General features: G+C 40.1%; 1 protein-coding gene across 3 annotated transcripts; it reads right to left on the bottom strand.

Moving 5' to 3' along the window:
• Positions 1-19,840, bottom strand: TRA2B (transformer 2 beta homolog). Of its 3 annotated transcripts, XM_062606428.1 has the most exons (10): positions 19,680-19,800; positions 13,834-14,111; positions 13,431-13,564; positions 9,280-9,442; positions 8,314-8,502; positions 6,960-7,075; positions 5,996-6,079; positions 2,088-2,147; positions 1,279-1,352; positions 1-409 (listed from the first exon to the last, which is right to left on the bottom strand). In XM_062606428.1, the coding sequence occupies exons 4-10, from the start codon at positions 9,310-9,312 to the stop codon at positions 399-401; spliced, it is 567 nt and encodes a 188-aa protein (XP_062462412.1). In that variant the 5' UTR covers positions 9,313-9,442; positions 13,431-13,564; positions 13,834-14,111; positions 19,680-19,800; the 3' UTR covers positions 1-398. The 3 variants fall into 3 exon arrangements, with proteins under 3 accessions (XP_062462412.1, XP_062462411.1, XP_062462413.1); XM_062606427.1 differs by lacking the exon at positions 13,834-14,111 and having other exon boundaries at positions 19,680-19,840; XM_062606429.1 differs by lacking the exons at positions 13,431-13,564; positions 13,834-14,111 and having other exon boundaries at positions 19,680-19,806.

Below are 19,840 nucleotides of genomic sequence, written 5' to 3' on the forward strand. Positions count from 1 at the left end.
TAGGAAAAGAAAAAACAAACTTCATTTTATTTTTCACTTTTGAAAGCATTTTACACAGGTTTTGATCTTCAGAATACCTTGGAATCAGTAGAAAAAACTAACTGAACAGTTTGTTTTTACAATAGAAACCTTTCAGGAGTCAAAATGGAGCCTAAAAAAATACATGCAAAACATACTCCTTTCAAAACACAACTTGAAACAAAGCACCAAGCTACACAAATATGCAGAATGAAACAGCATTTAACACCACAGAAGTAGTCCTCACAAAAGGTGTAAAAGTCACCTATTCACTAGGCACTGTTCACTTGTTTAAATGGAAGAGACAATAAAAATATTGTCCACAAACTTGCAATTTCAACTCAAAGGCTGGAGCTAGAAATTCCTCTACATGTCATGCTTTAATAGCGACCTGGAAGAAAAGACAAAATACATACACTGTTAGACTTCCACGGATTGTCAGATGTTTAAGATTCCTCCTAAACTCATTGCCTCCCCTCAGATCTGCATCAAATTTAAACATCTTGTGATGTGTCGATGATCAATTCAAGCAGTCAGTACAGTTCTACCATTACGTTCCTTTGTGTAGGAAACTCCCAGTTCCTGTCATGTGCCCAGGGCCAATGTTCTGGAGCACAATGAGAATTCATACTCTAACTGCTCTGTGGTGGCCAGTTTCCCTATGGATCAGTAAAAGCAGTTACACTTGTTTTCATTTGGACACAAAGGGTAAACATGAGAACACGACCTATTCATTCACTCTGTATCCATTACAAAGGGACTATGCTAGGAATGCTACTGTGGTTTATTACATTTCTGCCATCAAAATGCAGCTTTATCTTCCATGCAAATAAGCAATTCAGGGGGAAAAAAAAAAGCCCTGTTTGGAGCTCAGATGAAGTTAACCTCCTCTTTAACAAGTTAGGTTGGGAAATTTCATGTTAGAATACGTGAGGCTTGGGGATTCAACCTTGCTCCCCTAGCAGTAACCAAACTGTCAACATACTACAAACTCCTGTTTTCCTGTTTCTGAGAAAGAAGTGGTACCTCAGACTTTTTAACAAGTAGTATTATCTAGTTTGGTTTATTTGCAAACTAAATATTTGCTCTGTCCTCAAGGTTGCCAGTTGCTCAATGGAACATTAAAGGGAACTGTGGTTCAAAAGAAAAAATAACCACACTGAAGTCAAATAGTCTGTATGGACACTAGAGCTCCAAAGAAGTTGTTCAGGCAAAGTGCAGGGAATCTGCTTTTGATATGCAAGCTCTGCAAGTACTTACGAGGTGAATAGGATCGAGATCTGGATCGAGATCTGTAGCCCCCTCGGCTGTAATATGGGGATGGTGACCTCCTCCTGTCAAAGAGAGTGACAGAAAAATCCCTTTGTTAAAGCCTGTGGCAGATGAGTTGCAGCAGCTTTGTGCTGATACCTCTAACCCCATCCTGGTATCAACAGTATACCTGGGAAAGCTACTGAGCACATAAATAACTGATCAATGTTTCTACTGGATAACAAAGCAAGCATTTGAATTTTCTTAATACTCTTTTTATTACCATTTCAGAGTACTATTACTTTGGACTAACAGAAGAAATACAAGCTTTCTCGCATTCACAATTTGACTAAATGCCGTATTAGTGCTTCAAGCCAGGAGCATCTCAAAACAAGCCAAATCACACTTCAGCTTTAAATCTAAATTAATTGCCCCAAGACAGAAGAGTTTCTTTGACTAGCAGTCACTGCTACAACCAACCTCACCCCAAATCCCTCAAATCCAGGCACTCTCTCAAGCTTTGTGTTTTCTTGCCTAGTTCTGCTTAATTCAGCACACTGACTTCTTGGCATAAATCACAAAGCTTTTCCTTTGCTAACCTGTGCCTGTACTAACCGGACCCCTCTACACAGCGACAAAGGAACCTCTGCAATGAATCACACTGCTCACTGAAGAGCTGCAAGTGCTCAGCATCCGCCCAGTTTCTGTTCATGTGTTTAAAGAATCAAGCCTATCTGAGGGTTGAGTCATAGAACACTCAGTAAATGCCATGCGCATTTCCCACGGATGACCAGACACTAAAAGCTTTCCTATTATACCTGTAAAACTGATCCCTGTCTTGAACAGCTCTCCATCCTCCGCCGCCACCGCCACCTCCTCTGTGAATACAAACGAAGAATGGCTTTTGAATTTTAGAAACAAACAAAAAGTTCATTGTACAAGGAAGAAGCATCATCAAGCATGAGAAAATAACAAAGACAAGAAAACATTGGTTCCTACACTGGATAATGCTGAATGACTTCATTTTGTATTCCTGGAAGGAGCTGGCTAAACTTGGTGGCAAGGAGCAGTCAAAGAGGACTCATGTTCCACCTCACCAATATTCTATTTCACAATGTCATATTCTCCAACGAGCAGCATTCAAGATTGGTACGTACCCTTCTAAGGCCACTTCTATTCCGAGATGCTTACCTGCTTGAAGCAAGCAAGTCTATTTTTTTTTTTTTTTAAGTAGCAAGATCAATTCACTGTCCTGAGGAAAAAGTTGATGTGGAACTTTTCCCCCTACCTTCCCCTTGGAATCCTTACATTTTGACATTTCACAATCATGTTTAAACAAGGGCATTTAAGATACAACTTCTGATTTAAGAGCAGCCTAGAACTGAAACAATATGTTATAGTATTTAACAGCCTTTGGGCTGGTACCACCACAGACTGAGATACAGTAGAGCATTACCAAGAGACTAAATCAAGTTTGGATTATGGAACAGTCACTGCCAGAGATGACTCACAGCACCTCAAAAAGGCTGCAAATCAGATAGGACAAAGAGCCCCCAAACACCACAATCAGCAGGTCTCCTTTTTTAATTATTATTATTATTTGTTTAATGTCTTCTCTATTTGGTAGTGAGCCAATGTGCCAGCTGGGTTTTTTTAATGTTATTCTTTACTTCACAGACACTTTTCCAGACAAGATTAAGCATCCCACAGCAACAAGAAGAAGCTGAAGTTTCAACATGACAATTCCCATCTGAAATTGTATTTCACTAAAGGCTTCACTGCACAGGGGGAAAGGAAGGCAAAGTGTTACCAATTGATTTTCTAGGATGGAGTACTAGTATGCAATGCTCTACTGCATCTTTAACAATTCTAACTTCCTTAAGGAAGCACTTGCAACATACCAAACACTATCCTCTCTCCCTCAAACCACCATTATCTGCAGGATGAAAAAATGTAGCCACACACAAACCATTTGTGGCTTACATTTACTGTTTCAGTATCTGCTATCAATAAACATTATAAAGGTTCTGCAGTGAGCTATAACACATTTGGGGGGGGATGTTTGGTTGTCTTGAGGTTTTTTTCCCCTAAACATAGGAAATGGAAAGTACCTCTGCTGGAATTGTCAACATTTGGGTATTTCCACGCCAAAGCCCTAGTTCACAACACACACAGGATGGGAGAACATGAAGGAAGGTCAGAACATTGCCCAGCGCATGACTGCCTCACTGAGCTAGAACAGAGCATGGCCGGGAATTCTGGCAAGCTGCATTCAGACTAGTACCCTAATTGCAGTAGCCCATCTTCTATCACAGAATCATAGAATAGTTAGGGATGGAAAGGACCTTAAGATTACCAAGTTCCAACCCCCTGCTATGGGCAGAGACACCTCACACTAAACCATGTCACCCAAGGAGGCTCTGTCCAACTGGGGCTGCTATGGGCAGAGACACCTCACACTAAACCATGTCACCCAAGGAGGCTCTGTCCAACTGGGGCTGCTATGGGCAGACACCTCACACTAAACCATGTCACCCAAGGAGGCTCTGTCCAACCCAGCCTTGGGATGGAGCATCACTACTTAGTAGTCTGCTCTTCCTCATCTCATGCAATGTAGTCTTTTATGTTCACCCACTATCACAGTCTGCAATTATTTTCACTAGCATGCACCCAGAACCGATGTAATTACAACTTCAGATAATGTTTTATGAACATTTGAACCACTGTTCACCATCAGAAATCAAAAGGTAACACTTAAGCACTTAAAGACTTGGGGTCACGCTGTAATGTAACAAGGAATAAATTACACTTTAAGGACATGCAAGCAACAAACAACAGATTTCAAGGATAACCAGTACACCCTGACAGATCCTTTAGGAAAGGATAAAGAAACCTGTACTATGAAGATTAGTGGCATAAAACTCCTAACAAACACTGCAGAGCACCACATCTTTTGCTGGTCCTTCGGTGCCTTTGCCCTTCCAAGAGGTTTACATCAGAACCCCACAGAAAGCATGGGAAGTGGGAGAAGCACCACTTAACAAAGAGCTTAGCAGACTATGTTGCAAGTCTTCTGTTCCCCAACACTCTGGCGAGCTGCTTCAGTTAATTTACCCACTGGATTTCAGTGAATTCCTTTCGGTACAGTAAGTGAGACAAGGCTATGTTAACTATTCCAAGCAAGCTTTTGTATCTTGTGCTTCGAAACAAACTGGAAGTTTGACTGAAGAGCCATCTTAAAGCCTACATACAACACGTCTGGGTTGTGCTATGCCCACTGTCAACTTCAGATTTTTAGCTATTACAGTTCTCCAAAACATTTGAACCTCTGGTATTCCCAAAAACTGGATTGCCAGAGGCAGAGAAGTAGCCTAATCACTGCATCTCATACATGGGCAGAACATGTGTGCCTCCTGTGTTCACTGTGATGATGTAGAGCACCTTGATCCCCTTCCCTGTCTCCAGCAGCACTGAAGCACTGCAGAAGCAAGGCACCTGATTTAAGTGACAACAGAAAGGCAGGGAGAGGAGAAACAGATCAGAAGCAACGCCAACATCCCAGGAAGGAGAAGTAGCTGAAAGTAGTAGTAGGGGAAGGGACAGCTTCCCTTGGTCAAGTACCAAGACCATACAGCTACCAATATCAGCATAAAGATGATATTTAAGTCTTAGCCTACAAAAGCACCAGGAGAAATACTGGAAGTTTAACACTTTTATTTCCTTTGCCCCTAAATGATTAAGATGACAATGCAATTTGAATTCATGTATTTCCATGAATATACAGTTGCTATGAGGGAACAATCGTAAATCCACCTATTGCTGATTTAAGCTTTGCAAACCACTTAGGAAGTACTACTATAGAATTCTGCAACTACAGGAACATTTAGTAATTGCAGACACTAACAGTGAACTCCTACCTTTGTGTTAAATTGGGAGTTACTAACTCCTAACTGAAGTGTACCAGAAATTGTGAGGATTTCACAGGGAACAAGTCTTGTTGGCACTCTTAATGGAAAATGCAGAGGACAAACTTGCTCTATCACTAAACCAATTACACAACAATCACGTTTTCTATCAGCATTAAAAGAGATTTTCTATCAACTTTACTACTGTGCTATCAAACACAGAAGTTTAAGCTGAAGACAGACATAAACAGGAGGAGTCCAAGTAAAACACACACATCCAACCTGACAGAGTGTTAAAAAAACAGCTTTTATTTTTTAATGCAAATGTACGCTATAGAACACAATGTTCCAATCCCTGATCCCTTATCTTTGGCAATGTTTGAGGTGCCATATTTTTTAGTAGGGAATACTAGTGACCAATGAATTTCCCACATTTTATCTACTATCTGACACTCAAAATGTTAAGTTCACACTATAATACTAATTCAAGTATTAGATCTGCACCTGTGTTCTCACCATTTCAGCACTAACAGATGAACAGAAGATTATTTTAAAATCAGAGTACAGACATAATGTAGATTAAACAAACATTGTGGACTAACTCATGCCACAGGTTAAATACCACAAAGGCTTCTCGATCTGACCAATCTGATTTGTACCAAGCAGTCATTTTGGTAAATGTTTCACAGTAAGATTCCAGACAGACAGTGAGACCAAAATTATTCTGGCATACATATGTATGCTTTACACTTATGTATGTAGAAAGGTAGATGAGAAAGCACCGTTTAAATAGCAGTCGAATATTACAAATATTGCCTCACCTGTATGATCTGCTGTAATAGTCACGATCATCATACCCTCTGTCATACCCTCTGTCATAGTAATCTCGTCGTCGTGAGCTGCCACTACAAGCAGTGAATGAGAATTACATTTAATAAAATATAAAGCATTAATATTGTTTGCAGTGCTTTTCAGTAGACATACAGTCACAGTTAAGTACACAACATTTTAACTGGGTTATATTACTACCTTGCATTCTCACAGCTGAAATGAGTGGGAAAGCAGGACTGCTCACATCAGTACAGATGGGAACAGAACTCCTTAAATAATGGCTTTTTAAAAATGCTTGAACTTTAAGACAGCTACTTTTCTCCTTGGTTTGAAACCTCTTAACCTTTTGGTATCACAGGCACACAAAGAATTCCATTCTGTGACAACTCTTCATTCACTTTTAACTCTCAGAAGGCTCCTTCTGGAAGAACTTTCCGATTAAAAAATAACCTGCAGTCTCAACAAAATATTAACTACATAACCACCAGTATCATAAGCTGAATGTTGTGGGAAAACAACTGGGAAATTACTTGGGGAAATATAAATTCTTTGCAACTTTTGACTTAAAGTGCACTCTGTGGACAGGCAAACTGTGCCACACAGCTGCTCAATTAGTATTTGTTCATTCATTCTTGAAAACTTGAGCTTGCAGAAGACATTAATATTTGAATTACATGTGGCAACAATTAAAAATAATTTAGAAGTTGTCAAAAATCTTACCACAGACTTATTTAAATGTTTAGATAAGTTATGTCTGGGCCATGTAACTAAGGAATCCAAGTTTCTGCTCACTGTAATCCAGGCTGGCCCTTGACCAGTCACTGATAAGCGCTATATAAATGAACCCCTTGTATCTGAAGAGGTGGAAAGATACACATTACTACTGATGGCTGTCACAAGACTATTAATCCTATCCCATACCAATTTGGAAATAAATCCACACAAGTAACTTACTAAGTGGGTCTTCCCATATAGATTCCAGGGGTTGGTGTATGAGGTCTTTTTGTTATGGAGAAGTCTACCCGGATCCTTCTTCCATCCAGCTCCATCCCATTGGCACGTTCCTTTGCCTAAACAGTGATAAAATACAACTGGCTTTAGGTATGAACTTTATTACCAATACAAGTTTCACTTCACACAACCACTGCTTCAAGTATTAAGTCCTAAAGTGGCTCAGGATGTACATCTTGAGTTTCACTTATGCCTCATACAAACACTGAAGATAAACTGCAAGACATTCTAGGCCAGCTGGATGTAGACGTTTGGTAACCACCCAAAATGTGACTAATACTGCGTAACTGTTTCAATATATCTGTTTCTAATATGATTATGAGGAACTTTCAAACATGCTTATGGAGATGCAAATGCTCCAACACACAACATGAAGCAAAGCCTTTAGAAGTTCACAAAGGAGCACTGTTAAGACTTTTTCCTCCAATACATCCTCAAAACCTACCATAATCTCAAATATAGTAGTATCCAAGTCGTAAGTAAATCTGATATAAAAAAAACACACAACAACCCACAAACACCAAACAAAAAAACAAACAAAACCCACTGGATTTTATGTCAATTAGCAGGATCTACATCCAAAACTCCAACCTAACATGGAAGCCTTCAAGCCAAATTTGGAAAAAGACTACAGTAAAGACTTAAAATAATGGAACTTATGCAGAATACAAGCCTAGTTACAGCCCATAAGCATGCTACTCTCCAACAGCTGGCCTGAGCATAGAATTCTATACCCATTAAGTACAGGATTCCCTGTTCACTCTGTAGCACAATTCCCTATTCATTCATTTATAAGCACAAATCCCATAATTTCTTATATTGAGGCTGACACATATAGCCTGGCCTTTTATTTTTCTGAAAAAGATTCCCCCCTGCTGCCCCTTCAGACTGAAGCACTAGAGGTCAGCAGAAGGCACAGCAGCACTCCCAGAGAGCGCCTAAAAGGCTGCCTGGTCTACTCTGAACATGCCTGTAAAATCACATTAGGAAAGAACTATTGTAATTAAAACAGAGCCTGTGTTTCTATTTTCTTTTCCTTATTGGCATAGTTTGCACTATGGCTAGCCTGAAGTTTGCTTTTGTGAATTACAAAACAGCTCAGCCTGCACAGGGACCAGTATTCATGCCTCTCCACTCTCTCCTCTGACACCCAGTAGATCTTTTGAACTAGGACCCCTACATTTATTACGAGGTGCCTAATATTTCTTAGGCCCCAAGTTTCTCCAGGCTATAGAACATACATCTTAGCATCTGAGAACACAGCAATCATTCCATATAATACTGTACCCCAACCTACTTCCTTAGCATCTTCAACGTTTTCGAAGTACACAAATGCAAATCCCCTTGAACGCCGAGACTGCTGATCATACACAATGGAAACATCAGCAATGGGACCATACTTGGAGAAAACTTCTCTCAGATCTCTTTCTGTGGTGTACAGGCTCAATCCAAACACGCCAAGACAACAATTTGGGTCAGGATTTGCCTAAAGGAAGGGGCAGACAGATATTAGAATAAGATCTTCAACACAAAACAAAGATACTGCTGCAATTCAGGCTGGGTTAATCTGCTAATAGACACTATTACAGTTAAGCTTACAGACTCACAAGCCTCCTTTCACAAAAATCCTTTGCATTTCTCATGCGCTGTGCGAACTACAGTTCCAGCACATAAGTACTACATTTAAAAGAAATTACCCTCCAAAGGCTAACTTATGACTATTGACTGTGGAGATTTATATATACACACACAGACTTGGATCACATCTTCATCTGTGTTAGTTACCACTTCCTCCCCCACTTCAGTACAAACCACACCACGCTCAAGCTGCCCAAGTCTGCAAAGCAGCTAAACGCAAACTGGTTTGCATGCTCATTTCATAAAGATGCAATCCAAATAGCTTTTAATGAAATGAAATTTTTGTTTCCCAGGTTTTCTAATCAAGAAAAATCACAAATGTTTCTCCCCCCGTCCTTTGCTGCATGTATTCACTCATTTATTACTGTGGGTATAGTGACAGCTGTTGACACTGGAATCACTTCTAAAGGCATCTGTTAAAAAAACAGACAAACAAGACACCCCCACCCCACAATCCCCAATGATCTTCCAGAGATCCATGGCTTATCAAAAGCTAAATGACCATTAAACTCCACAATATCTTTTAAATGGACCTGAAGCAGAATGTTTTTCTGGAAAACCCCAACTGAGTGATTACAGGAGGTATTTAGGACTATGCAAGAGCCATCTCTGGTAACAGACATACCCTGTTTCCAATATGACGTCTGCGAGTAGACATGGGTGAATGGCTGTGACTGTGCCGCCGCCGATAATCCCGACTGTAAGACCTACTTCTGGATCTCCTGTGAGAGCGGGAGCGAGAGCGCGATCTTGTGTAGTGTCTACGGGAACTCCTCCTTGATCTAGATCTGAGGGAAAAAAAAGAAAGGTACAGTGTTGGGTTTTTTTAACCCTTCAAAAATTAAACCAGATGTTCACACACAAAAAGAGCCATTTTCCCACAAACCTGCAGTACCACATGATTTAGCTGTAATCAATTTAGTCACTACTCTCAAGGACTGTGCGCTAAATCTTTACAATTAGATTATTGTAGATGCTTAGAGCATTCCTATTGCAGAACAGGAATCTCAACTTCCATTTTAATTAGCTTTTAATTCCCCTATAATTTGTAACTTTCTCCAGCGAGACTATCTCGGTTTCATACAGTATCTTCACAGCATTTACACTAGCATTTAAGTAAAAATAGCTGGGGTGGCTTTCTTTCAAAGACTTAACACAAAAAGAGAACAGGAGTAGATATGACGTAACATAAAGCATGCAGGATTGCAAAGATGAACACTTTGTTTATTCTAGCACCCAGACTAGCACTGCTTTTAGTGTCACTGAAAAGCAAACATACTTTTTACACAGTGCATAACTACAAACATAGAAGTCTGGCAAATGCCCCCAAAACAGAGCTTAATACAATTGAAGAAAAGCTGTAGTAGCCTTATTTACCTTCTGGTATTTCAAAACCTATTTCACATTAGGTGTTCATGAATGTTAACACGTTCACATTTCAAGTGTATTTAGGCAAAGGTGCTCACCAATTACAGCCTAGGCCTCAAAACAGTTCCAGAAACATCTTCTGACAGCACTAGGTCTGTGGACATGAGGTTCTGAAACACTCTGATTCCTTCTCCTAAACCTTTAGCCCTCCCAACACAATCTTAGTTGAAAAGTTGGACAGGCACTTAAATTGGAATGTAATGCCTGACTTTGGCCTGCTGACGGCAGTCACTGAATAATCTGCATTCTACACAACTGCAAAGGAAATCGCTGCAAGGCTAAGAAGTGCAATAAACAGTTTCACATTCAAGGGCTCCTAATCATAAATTGTTAATCTTCAGACTTCTGTTTACATCTTAAATGTCCTTCCTCTAATTTGTGGAAGCCAAGATAGTTAAGTACTGACCAAAATCATAAACTACCATCATTGATCAACCACGTTTCACAGTACCACCACCACCACTACACTTGGCATGAATGAAGCTCTCAACCTGCACCCTTTTTTACTCCTGAGCATTTACCAGCTTCTTCCACAGTCAGGATTTCTCACTAGCTAAGTGGCATCAGACAGCCAAACTGCACATATATACTCTGTACATTACTGGCCTCCTTAAAAAAAATAAAATGCCTTCAGCCCTGTCTGAAGTAAGCCAGCTAAGTTTTGTCTTTAATTTGAAATATATATATATATATATATATATATATATATAACCAGGAGAAATGACTTCAGCATGCCGCATTACAACACTACTAACTACATATTTAGAAAGATCAAGGTTTTTCTTTTTTTCCACAGAAAGTAAAAAAAAGAGAGAACTTCCCTGAGGCAGGAAAGACAGCAATAATAATAACAACAGTTCAACAGATACAGTCACATTTCAACTGCTGACATAGAAGAAAAAAGGCAAACACAGAACTGATGGTTCCAGGTAACAGAATACACTAATTACACTGAACAAAATCTAGACACTTCTAAACCAGGTTATCATTATGCAAGAGAACAAGGCTCATTTTATATAGGCATTGTTTATATTGCTGCCTTAAATGTCATACTGCTGTTATTCTGCTTTATTGTCAAGTCACCACAGCTGACAGCTCCTATTCCTTTGTTAAGAACTGTTTAGACTTCACAGTCAACCAAAAATAACAAGCTTGCTATGCTGCTAATGAAAACATCAAAAAAGCAGGTTTTTTAATCAAGCATACCCACGCCCCAAATGATAAATATGCCAGGACACAGATTTGTTCCCAAATCAAAGTTTAATTCATAAAGCTGATCACTCAGAAGTACATTTGCAACAGAAACCACCAAGAAATATAAAAGTTCTCACAAGGTTGTTTCTCTGGTGAGAGCCAGAGTTAAATGACTTGTTTGTGATCATATTCAAACATGTGACAGCACTGAAGAGAGGTAAATATATTGGTTCTAAGTATGTGCCTTGACACAATTCTGCCCAAATCTGCTAAAGAACACACTCCAGCTCTGCCAAAGGCTGGAAATACTGGAAGTATATATACTACATTTTCAAGACAGCTGTTAAATGCTCAGGAAGCTGTGGCAGACATAGCACCTCCTTCTGTTCATCAAAAACTAACAAGTCAGTTGCCAGGGTACTAGTTAAAGGTCAATTGATCATAAATGATTTGCTAGGTCTCTTGCAAACTCTCTATCTTGTATTTGCTTCTTCCAGCATTTTAGACAATTTATGACTGCATTCTCATACAGTACTATTCTGCAAGTAAGAAACATGGTGCTTTAAAGAATACGCATCCCTATGGTTGTGGATTAAGCTGCAGAAGGACATGCTGGGCTGGGTCCTGACTGGCTTATTACTTTAAAATTTGGAAATGTTTTGCAGTCTCCATCCTCTGAGGTTTTCAAAACCTAACTGGATAAAGCAAGCCCCGAGAACACAGTCTGAGCCCAGAGCTGACTCTGCCTTGAGCAGCATTTTGGACTGGGCTCTTCCTGAACTGTCCAATGAATCTCTTGCTATTGGCAATTCCAGAGGTCACTCCAATTTCACACTCTGTAAACTGGTATTACTCTACCAAGTATTTAATAATTTAACATATTTGTTCTTGTACTACAGGGATTGCCAAGTACATAATTTAAAAATTGTGACTGTGCCTGAAATGCACCAGAAAGAAACTCCAAAGCCCGTTCCTTTGCTATCAAAATTTCCCAGGTATTTTCCTTCTCACAAAAGGCTTTCAAATGGATCACTTTGATCTTGCAAGGAGATCTAAACATGGTATTTGATAGCATTTTCCATCATGCGTGACTGCTAATAGCACAGTATGTTCCAGTGTTGTCATTCCCCAGCCTGACCCCCAGGCTTTGGCACGCCTAATCCTTTGCTTACACACATAAGTAGTATACTGTGAACAGCTCATCTGGAAACCCCACTGCTGAAACCCACATTTTCTAACCTGAATGCTTACGAATGAGTAAAGCAATGAACACATTCATTTCTATAGCCAGCACTCAATTATATAGACTATTTAAAAAAATAACATCATTCACCCATTTACAGGCTTTGTTACCTTTCAATTCTTTATTTAATAGGCACATCTTACATGACACACCTGCTAAAGCCAAGGTAAAGTGGCCAGCAGTGATGTTTACAGTCTTATAAAATATGCTGATAGTCTAGAAATGTCTCAGTTATGTGTCTTAGCAGTTTTAAGAGAACTCTGCCACTGCACACAGCTAGTTCAGCAGGTAACGATAGGTAATACAGTAGTGAAGACATTTTCAGAGTGTGCATTTGCATCACCACGTAACAAGTAAAATAAGCAAGCTACTTTCTCCACAACCTTGTTGAGAGCAAGGAAGGCCGTCTAATCTTTAAAGCTTTCCAGCCTGTTAAATTATTATTATTTAAAAGGTCAGACAAATGTCTGTTGAGATTCACACTTCTCTACTGCTTCTTTTTCATGTCCTGCTGAACCCAGGACAACCATTAAGTACTCCAGAAACACCATTGTTTCCAGTAAGAAAACATAACACATTAATGTGACCTAACTAAGATCTTGAGAAAAAATAAGATCTAGAATTAGTAGTGCTTCATGCTCAGAAACCAGCCATTACTATAAGACTTAAAAAGCATGCCACTTCCAAATTGTAGCAGCAAAGATACATGTCTATGTAACTTGTACAGGAAAAGCTGCAGGAAGATCTAACTCGATAGTTCCACTTTTCAAATCCTGAAACCAAACATGCCCAATGTCCACAGATCACCAGTTATCTCTGGAAACAAAATTGGGCTAAATCTGACTTCAGTTCACCTCCGACATAATGATCTGACTGTGAAGAGGAGGAAGAGGTAAAAGAAGTAAACTCACCTGGATTCAGACCTGGATCTAGATTTTGACCTGGAACGCCTGGAATCCTCCTTAGATCGAGATCTTGCAGGGGTGTGCCTCCCCGACTTGCCAGACCCATGAGCACTTCCGCTTCTGGAAGCAGAACGGGATTCCTGCACGCAGATATTGAAAGCCTAATTTGTACACAATTTCTTGTTTACCTGAGGTCTGTAAACAAGCTCCAGTGAAATAAAAGGTAAAAATTCACATCTATGTGTCCGGGCAGTTGGCATTAGAACTGCCTAGATTTTTTTTAAGATTTTTTTTTTTTTTTCTTTCCTGGTAGACACTTCTTTACCCTGCATATACTTTTGCTATTAAACAGATAATGCATGCATGTTTAGCAAAATATACAGGGACACATAAACAGACTAGTAATTACTTAGCGTAGTGCTTTCAGATTCCAGATTACTTCTTATCTTAACTTCATTTTTATTCCTTTTCTTCATTCTTCCGTTTCAAATTCTGACTTCTTTCATCTTCCCCACTTCACACAAATTGCTCAATATTCTACAAGTGGGACTTCTGGTCTGATAATTAGCATGCATTCACTTTCTTTTTTTTCAAATTTCAGCTTCACTTATTCCTGAGCTTCAAATAATTCTCATTTATAAAACTTGTCAAATGGCGACTTCCGCATTTTCCTTCTTCAACATTAACCTTAATAGAAAAAGAACAGGATGAAGAATATTTAAAAACTCCAGGATAAAATCTAGTGCCAAAACTGAAACTAGAAAAAAAAAAATTTTGTGGACTTTTACTATTATATGCAGTTCAAGAATTGAATCTACCAAATGCCCTACTATTTTATAAACATTCAGTCAATTCAGTTAGTACTAAGTAACTGAATTAGCTATTTATTCCTGCATTTAATAGCAAATGCACAGTGGATCAACTGAATTATCAACTAATGAATTCTAGCATTAGGAAAGTCAAAATACTTCACTGTCAGCCACATACTTAAGACAGAATCAACAAGAAGTGACTTAAGTAAGATCCCTAGCGCGGCCACAGGTGACTGAAGTGCTTTTGGAATGCAGAAAGCACAATGCATTTGGTCCTTACTTTTTGGGACATTCTTGCAGTTTAGGCTTAATTTGAAGGTTTATGATCACACTCACGCCTACTCTGCCTGCACAAGCGTATTTACACATGCAGGCTTCATGCTTCGAAGTAAACCATCATTTTCCACTGAGTGAAAATTCAATTCTGTGCAATATGCACAAACATTGTTATACAATAACATCCCATCTCCTCTACTATTTATTAGAAATCATCTCTGGTAATGACATACCCTAATTAGCATTTTCAGCTTCTCTTTTTTTAATCAGTATATTAACTTCAGTCACATGGCCAAAACACTCAGTTTGAGCATGCTAGAAGGTATTATTTCCAGATATTAAGAAAAAATGTAAAATCAGCACCAGAATTTTATTCCCCTCCCCCCGCTAAAAACCACACAATTCTAAATTTTGTGTCGATTCTGATCAAGAATGCTCACTAACACCGCTAGGGTACCAGAAAATAAAAATGACTTCTTAAATCTTTGTAACATCTCTTAAACCTGAACATTCAACTCAAAGACATTCTCTACTAAGCATTCAGAAACTCATCTGCTGACCCCAAATTCAATCATGCTTAAACCACCTCCACACAACTCAAAACAGTTTAACCATTTACAATTGCCTACCATACAATACTGGGGGGACACAACTTGCAGGATAAAGCTGATTTTCAATTAAAAGAGCAACAAAGTCAAGGACGTTCTTCTCTGTCACAATGCCTACAGAGGTGTTCTAAACTGTAGCACTCTCATATACTAATCTGCAAAGGGCAGTGCAACAGAACTAAGTTATTTATAACAAATTTAACCTAAACCCAGTATTTAATGTATTAATTTAATCATAATAAATCTTCAACTCTTTAAAGAGAGTTAAAGCAAGATTGAAGAAGGGCTAAAAAAAAAAAACACCTGTTCTTCATTTGAGGAAAAATGCAAAACCTAACTCTCTTGACACACTCAGGCCAGACTGAAGAAGCCATGTCCAAATACTGGTGGTCTAATACTGAAAAGGATGCAAGAAGTAATGCAGGATGGGATCTTGCCTGTGAACATACCCATACCCTTTTCAGAGTTTTAGAAGTCTCTTGACATCTTTATCTTCAATCTATTTTATAGGATTATGCCACTTCTTTATTACTTCTTGGCTTAAAGGAATTCAGGTCACCTTATCTGCTCCAGACATTACTAAAAATAGTAACAAGACCTAAAATTTCAAAGTTGTTACTATCCCCACCCAAGGAAATCCTTCCCACCCAAAATTTCAAGCACCGTGAGCTTGCAGCACTCCAAATTTCCTTTACACCCCATTATACTGCACCCATTGAAGGCTCCCTTAAGCTATTCTCACAGCTCACTTCAATTGGAGAGTTTATTTGGGTTTTTTTACCACCTGTAAAAACATCAGTTGCTCCTAACAGCTTTTGTTTTTCTATTTTTTGCTCTTTCGCTTTGTGTGTTTTAAGGTTTGTTTTTTCTTAAATGCCGAAGTAGGGTCTCATCATGACACACAGAAGACAACAGAAGAAACAATCTTTTTATCCTGTCTGTATTGAAACACTACTGGTATGCAGACAAAGACTGGTTTTCAGTATTAAATAACTGGTTTTTAATAACCTTGAGACTGTGAAGCGTGGATTTTAAAAACTACCAGATCCCTTGATCTTTACCAACAGTTCTCCCCCTTCATCAGGCATTAGTGGAATTCAGGTGGAAGCTCTGAAGTCCAGGTCTGTGGTTTCCAAAGTATTCTTTCCATAGTTAAAGCATATTAAAACCAAAGTATAATACTATAGGGATGGTAATTTTAACACCTCTAAGCACATTCATCTACTCTATGAGCAGAGAATGTCACAGCAGGAGGATTATTTTGGGGGTAGTAGATAGAAAAGACTTCCATGGACAGAAGCAGCTGTAAGGTACGCAAGGACCATGTGTTCACACTTCTGAGATCCAGTTTTTCCCATGGGAATACAAGCTACAGATTTCAGTTAATAATGTAAGATACAAGCAAATAAAATTAACAGTATCTTTAAAAAAATCCTAAATCCCTATGAACTTACGTATATCCACTTGTTTTCCCAAAGTAAGGTGCAGACACATTACACATTATCAAGTCTGGAGACAATTTATTCAAGGTATAATTGCGAAAATTTCACATTCCTTCAACCTCTCTACTACTTAATTCAGCAATCCATCCAACAGAGCTTTTGCCTCTCTGCCCCTGAAGCACATGATCACCAGATCAGATCACTGCTGGGGGCAGGTGGGAATCCACTCAGGAGGGTAAGCAGAACAGCCCCTTTCTGCAACAGTTTCCAACCTCTGCCAAAAAGGAACAAGAATGTATTTTGAAAAAGCCCAGAATCAAGCTAACAGGCCAGGAGCAAGGAAGCCCAGCTGCCTCCGCATTGACCCTGAGGGCTCATTCAGTGCATCAAACTGGCAGGAAACGAACCCGTCAGCAAAAAGCAGCCAAACTGCCTTCTTACAGCTTAGGGCACTGAATCAGCCACCAAGAAGTCAGATCAAGTGCCACTTGATGAAGGGGGAACACAGAGGATGCCCTAATCTTTTAGTGGCATCAAGCTATCAGGTTACTTCTAACCTTCTCAAACTGTTTCTTCAGACCTTCCTCCACAGGTTACTAATAAAAACAGAATTTCTGGAAATGTATGTGTTAAGTACCTTGTAAGCAGATTTACAAATTAAGCATTTATACTATTCAAGTTACTTTGATCAAAAACCAAAACTATGTTTTTTGACCACCTGACTACCATATTAAATAGTTTCTGATCAGACACATACCAAGTAATCACCATCACTATTAACCAACAGATAGGATGAGACTCACTATTCTTCCTTTAACTAGTCTTTCCAACCCTTCCATGCCTGGATCACATGCCCTTCAATGATCGCAATTTCAATGAATGAAATCAAAATAAAAGTTACTTAGGAAAACGTGGCAATTGTCACAGCATTCTGACAGTATTTTAAGCATGCTTTTGTATCTGAAGTATTGGCAGCATTCAACAATTTATAGTATTTTCAGTTAAAAAAAAAAAAAAGCAGCTTCTAGAGTTTAATCCCAGTATGGAGTATAAACTGTAAAAGAGAATTTGACCAAGGATATTCTTCTCTCCTCCCCCCTTTTTTTTCCTCTTTAAACTGTTACATAAGCCCATTTGAGTTTGGGATGCTGTCAAAATAGCAATCCCATTACTTGTGAAAGCACCTGGTATTTCTTCTTCATCCCCAACGGTGATTAGAACTCCTGGCTACACAATCAAGTCAAGCCTGCAAAGCAATGCAGCTGGAAACTTACCAGATCTGACTGACTATACAAACACTAGCACAAGGGAAAGAGCAGGAACATGTTTTCAAGAGCACAATTCTTCTTGGCAGCACAGACTTGGAACAGCTTAACAGACAGTTGTAAAGTCATATCCTAGATTATTTATCCAAACACTGTTTCTACTTTGTAGAGACCTTAGTGTTTCCAGCTTGAAAAAGTAGAAAGCCATTGACTCAGTAACATATAAGCCTTCAATAAGCAAAAATCACCATCAGTAACACTGTCAATAGAATCTGCTTATGATTCATGAAGTTCAGGCATAACTCATTTTAAGCCTTGGTGAAGACTGCCTGCACATGATGGGGCTTTTCTTAAAATAAAAGTATAGAAAAGACAAAATAGAAAAGCAGGTGGGACAGCAATTGCTGTCCTATCATACCCTTCACAATCATTGTTTCAAAGACATTTTGCTCTTAACATTTCCACTCATTCTGATTGAAAGCTAAACCAATCTCCTAGTTAGGCTACCATCTTAAAGTGGTAATCTAACTGAAATTAAACCAATTTAAAAAAAGCTAACACATAGAAATCCACCTTGAGCAAGTCAGAAGTAATACTCCCTCACTAAAATTACACTAGTTGTACGAGTGACATGATGACATTAATGAAAACAAAATACTGGGGGTGGTAAGAGTTTTAGTCCAGGAGTCTTTAATCCCTGCCTTTCAGCATTCATTTTCATCTGGCATTTTTAGCTTCCTTGAAACTGTATTTTTCTAGCCTAACCTCCCTTGAAGTAGAAGCAGTCATACTAATAAAACTTACTACAGTGAATCTGAAAGAGAAAGCGCCATATTCAAAGACAGCCATTGCAATTTTGTGCTCAGAAGTATTATATTTTTTTTGCCACTTCGAGTGAAAGTTTAAAATTTAAACTACTGCTGTACTCATGTGTTGTAGTAAAAATTAAAGATCCCAAAGGAAAACAAGACTGATTCACTAAAGCAAAAACAACTACAGATAATCTGTACTGCAGACGTACATCACAAATGTGAAGCTTAGCAAGTCATCTACTGCAGAATTAGTAAAATTCCATCCAGGTAGTAAGATCTTGCAGTAACTATGCAGGTATCACAAAGCAAAGAGACTGCCCTAGCTCTGAACACGTTCAGTTTGAGGTTTAACCCTTCGACTACTGCCATCACACCTAAATTAGAGACCAAGCCACCTAGATGAAAGGCTGCAACTGCATCAAGAAGCAGGGCTAATGTTTCACAAAGCGAGCGCGAGAAGGAGCAAATCGGCGCTCTATTTACAAGGTATCTCACCCAAAGCGAAATGCAGTGAGCGTACAACAAAGGCTCAGACTACTACCGGCCCAGGATGTTGCCTACCCTGACCGGGCTGGTGGAACAGAAAAGGCACCACGGCACCAGCTGATCCAGCCGCAGCCCGGCTGCACACTCGGAGGGGCCTGAAGGGCCGTGTACTCACGGCGGCAGGCAGCCGGCCCCGCCACAGCCCGTGTCCCGCCACTCTCGCAGCAGGGCCGCAGCAGCCGGGCCGCAGAGAGACGCGCGGGCGGACCTCGGCCATTTTGTCCCAGTCTCCGGCGCGCCCGGTCACCAGCCCAAGATGGCGCCGGGCAGACACCACGGAACGCGCCGACGGGCGGGCAGCTACAGCGTTCCTGCCGCCCGACCTCCCCGCCGGAGGCCTCCTCATCCGCCACCTGCTCCGCCCAGGCCTCAGGACGGGGACGCGGCGGATGCGGGGGGTGAGGAGGGAAAGCACTGCCCGGAGAGACGGAGGAGCGTAGTGGGGGGGGAAGACGGGACGCGGCCGGGCAGCGCGCTCAGGCTCCATGTATTACCCGCTCGCCGTAGTTCTGCTCCCCGCTGTCGCTCATCGTCCCACCGCCGCCGCTCCCCGCCGCTACCGCCGACACAACCGTCCCCGCCGCCTGCACGCTCCGCAAAGGAAGTGACGAAGCCCGAGCGCGGGCTCCGGGGCCCGCCCCCTCCGCCCATGAGG

Source organism: Pezoporus occidentalis, unplaced genomic scaffold (assembly GCF_034315485.1).
Source record: "Pezoporus occidentalis ecotype Australia unplaced genomic scaffold, CSIRO_AGI_Poc_V1 ctg97, whole genome shotgun sequence".
NCBI classification, from domain to species: Eukaryota; Metazoa; Chordata; class Aves; order Psittaciformes; family Psittacidae; genus Pezoporus; species Pezoporus occidentalis.

Bases quoted from the DNA above. Each gene is read 5' to 3' on its own strand.
- TRA2B (XM_062606427.1), bottom strand. From the start codon at position 19,715: ATGAGCGACAGCGGGGAGCAGAACTACGGCGAGCGG. The intron at 6,080-6,959 runs GTAAGTTACTTG...CACTGCTTGTAG, and splicing joins TATATGGGAAGACCCACTTA to TGGCAGCTCACGACGACGAG. The intron at 2,148-5,995 runs GTGAGGCAATAT...TTGTATTCACAG, and splicing joins TATTACAGCAGATCATACAG to AGGAGGTGGCGGTGGCGGCG.